The sequence below is a fragment of the Ambystoma mexicanum genome, chromosome 6p (genome assembly GCF_040938575.1).
Source record: "Ambystoma mexicanum isolate Mex_15411 chromosome 6p, UKY_AmexF1_1, whole genome shotgun sequence".
NCBI classification, from domain to species: Eukaryota; Metazoa; Chordata; class Amphibia; order Caudata; family Ambystomatidae; genus Ambystoma; species Ambystoma mexicanum.
The window spans coordinates 50372493-50375971 of NC_090935.1; the positions used below are offsets into that span (position 1 = coordinate 50372493).

The 3479-nt window shown below is 54.2% G+C and overlaps 1 protein-coding gene across 1 annotated transcript; it reads left to right on the forward strand.

The window, feature by feature from the left end:
* The first annotated feature begins 2432 nt into the window (after positions 1–2432).
* LOC138510657 (uncharacterized) lies at positions 2433–3262 on the forward strand. The gene is made up of 2 exons (XM_069626442.1): positions 2433–2466; positions 2727–3262. Exons 1-2 carry the CDS (start codon positions 2433–2435, stop codon positions 3260–3262), a joined length of 570 nt encoding a protein of 189 aa, XP_069482543.1.
* The last annotated feature ends 217 nt before the right edge of the window (positions 3263–3479 follow it).

A 3479-nucleotide genomic window follows, 5' to 3' on the forward strand; every position in this document is an offset into this window, starting at 1 on the left:
TGCCGAGACCACGACGTCGATCCAGGCGGTGCTCGTTAGTGACGTCCTGTGACGATGAGGTGTGCGGGGCACCTCGGCGATGGATTGTTCAGGACCGCAAAGAGTTTCAGAAGAACTGTGGCCCAACAAGGGCATTGAGTCGTCGAAGTCTTTGTGGCCTTCAGGTGGCGGGAAACCCACCGGCGGATTCTCCTCGGCGCGTTGGTTGTCCTCGGCTTTCTCCGGCAGGACAAAGTGGTCGACGTTGCGGACAAGGGAGTCCTTCAATTCAAATGTTCTTAGGCAAAGGAGTGGGCGGCTCCGGTCGTCGGCGGCACAGCGTCAAGTGGTCCCACGGCTGGGCAACACAACTTTGACGGGCCTCCAGCGGTTACACAAACGAATCCTGGTCGACGGCAATAGACTTCGACAGCGGCGAAGTCCGGGTGCTTTGCTTTTTTCTCCTCGGCAGTCCTGCCTCGGGTCGGCAGCCTTTCGAGGGTCTGACTTCCAGGGAGCTTCGGTGAAGGTTAGCGGTGCTCGATGGTCCCTCAGAGCACGGGAAGAGGGCGCCTTAACCAGGTCCTCTCTCGGATCAGTCTTCGACGAATTCGGCAGCTTTCAGATCAGGTCGAAGCAAATGCAACAGCAAGTCTTCTTCTTCCAGCTGGGTGTCGAGGATCAGCAGTTTCAGTTACTCTTCAAGTGTAGACACAGCTTCTGAACAATTTCCAGTGGTGAGAGGTCCCCAGATATACTATCCTGTCTCTCATCCACACTGCTGGGTCACACGCAGCAGCCAATCATACAGAATGGCATTCATGCAGTCAGTCAGCCAATCAGGCACACAGTGCATTCAGGCCATCCTCCTCCCTGTCAGACACTCACAACAAGGAATGTGGATTGGGACAAGTACTCAGCCATTCAACACTACACACTGCATCCAGGCCAGTTTCAGGCAGGGCTGTCTCAGTCTTTGTCTCTCATACCAGAAACCAGACAGCCACAACAAGAAGTGCATATTGGTCACACACTCCATTCACCCAGGTCCCACCCACAGGGTGTACCCACAACATACAGTCACTGGGAAGGCCCCAGCCAGTCTGGACTGGACTTCCCAACAACACCATATATGGAACTTCCACCCAACAGCCAGTCATGGGGAAGGGACAGAGTCAGGGCTTCCCAGGACTTTGGGAAAACAAGGTAACCGGCAATAGAAAGCAAGAGGCCACAGGGGCCAACTTGTTTTCTATCAGGAATCAACTGATTCCAGTGGCAGGGCCTGGGTATCCCAAAATGGAGGATACTCAGAGCACCTGTCAAATTCAGCATGGAGCTGCCACCAGCCCATACCCTGCTCTGCGGGCCACCCACAGGGGCCCAGAAACATACACTAGGGGCACAGGGTTGTACCCCCACCCCTGGGTGCCTTAAGGGTATTCCATGGGTCTGTTCACCAAACCAAAAGAGAGAGAGCTGCACCGCCAGGACTCCCACATGAACTCCTGCGCAGAAAACATGACAGAACAAACGATAAAAAGGCAGTAAAGGACAAGGATACAGAGGCCCTGTACCTCCAATGAATTTCCAGCATCAAACCGGGGTACGAATAGCAATAGAACCCTCGGAGGAGGGCATTACCGGTCTGGTAATTGCCTGGGTGTTACGTTAAAGCCCTTGCTTTGCTCGGGCTTGTAACTATCACCCCAGGGGCATTACCCGATCGGTAAGGCCCCCCTCCAAGGGTTCTATTGCTTTATTAGGGGGGTGCCGAGTTTGTGGTGCCTTAACTGGCTGAAATTTCAGGCAAGACTCCCAAATATTAAAATCCTTGGTGTGAAAATGCCCAAAGTATGGTATCCAGTAAGTATGGTATCCAGTCATTAGGTTGCCAGAAAAAAAAACCTGTTTTCAGAAACAATGTATTTTCTCCCATTATTCAGCCCTTTCCTGGCAAATTCTAGGACTGGAGCTTGTTTTTGTAATCATATCAGTCCTAGCATATCCTGGGAACGCAGAGAATATGTAGAAACAACATAGTTGACTCCCAACAATGTTTCTCCACCAATATTATGACATGCAACCCCGAAATAGGTACTTTTGCTCCACAGCAAAATGGGAGAGGCATGCACAGAAGCATGCAGAGAAGCATGCAGAGAGGCCTGCAGAGAAGCATGCAGAGAGGCACGCAGAGAAGCCTTCAGAGAGGCACGCAGAGAAGCATGCAGAGAGGCACGCAGAGAGGCCTGCAGAGAAGCACGCAGAGAGGCACGCAGAGAAGCATGCAGAGAGGCACGCAGAGAAGCATGCAGAGAGGCATGCAGAGAATCATGCAGAGATGCCTGCAGAGAAGCATGCAGAGAAGCACGCAGAGAAGCACGCAGAGAGGCCTGCAGAGAAGCATGCAGAGAGGCACGCATAGAAGCATTCAGAGAGGCACACAGAGAAGCATGCAGAGAATCCTGCAGAGAAGCATGCAGAGAGGTACGCAGAGAGGCACGCAGAGAGGCACGCAGAGAGGCATGCAGAGAGGCCTGCAGAGAAGCATGAAGAGAGGCCTGCAGAGAAGCATGCAGAGAGGCACGCAGAGAAGCATGCAGAGAGGCACGCAGAGAAGCATGCAGAGAGGCCGGCAGAGAAGCATGCAGTGAAGCGTGCAGAGAGGCGTGCAGAGAAGCATGCAGAGAGGCACGCATAGAAGCATTCAGAGAGGCACACAGAGAAGCATGCAGCGAATCCTGCAGAGAAGCATGCAGAGAGGCACGCAGAGAGGCATGCAGAGAGGCCTGCAGAGAGGCCTGCAGAGAAGCCTGCACAGAAGCATGCAGAGAGGCACGCAGAGAAGCATGCAGAGAGGCACACAGAGAAGCATGCAGAGAGGCCGGCAGAGAAGCATGCAGAGAGGCCGGCAGAGAGGCATGCAGAGAAGCATGCAGAGAGGCACACAGAGAAGCATGCAGAGAATCCTGCAGAGAAGCATGCAGAGAGGCACGCAGAGAGGCATGCAGAGAGGCCTGCAGAGAAGCATGAAGAGAGGCCTGCAGAGAAGCATGCAGAGAGGCCTGCAGAGAAGCATGCAGAGAGGCACACAGAGAAGCATGCAGAGAGGCCGGCAGAGAAGCATGCAGAGAAGCGTGCAGAGAGGCATGCAGAGAAGCATGCAGAGAGGCACGCAGAGAGGCACGCAGAGAAGCATTCAGAGAGGCACGCAGAGAAGCATGCAGAGGCCTGCAGAGAAGCACGCAGAGAGGCATGCAGAGAGGCCTGCAGAGAAGCATGAAGAGAGGCCTGCAGAGAGGCACGCAGAGAGGCACGCAGAGAGGCATGCACGCAGAGAATCATGCAGAGAGGCACGCAGAGAGGCATGCAGAGAAGCATGCAGAGAGGCACGTAGGGAAGCATGCAGAGAGGCACGTAGAGAAGCATGCAGAGCGGCATGCAGAGAAGCATGCAGAGAGGCACGCAGAGAAGCATGCAGAGAGGCACGCAGAGAAGCA

What these genes read in the sequence shown, in the direction of transcription:
- LOC138510657 (XM_069626442.1), top strand. Translation starts at nt 2,433, where the DNA reads ATGCAGAGAATCCTGCAGAGAAGCATGCAGAGAG. An exon ending in GCAGAGAAGCATGCAGAGAG is followed by an intron (nt 2,467 to 2,726) that starts GTACGCAGAGAG and finishes CGAATCCTGCAG; the next exon opens with AGAAGCATGCAGAGAGGCAC.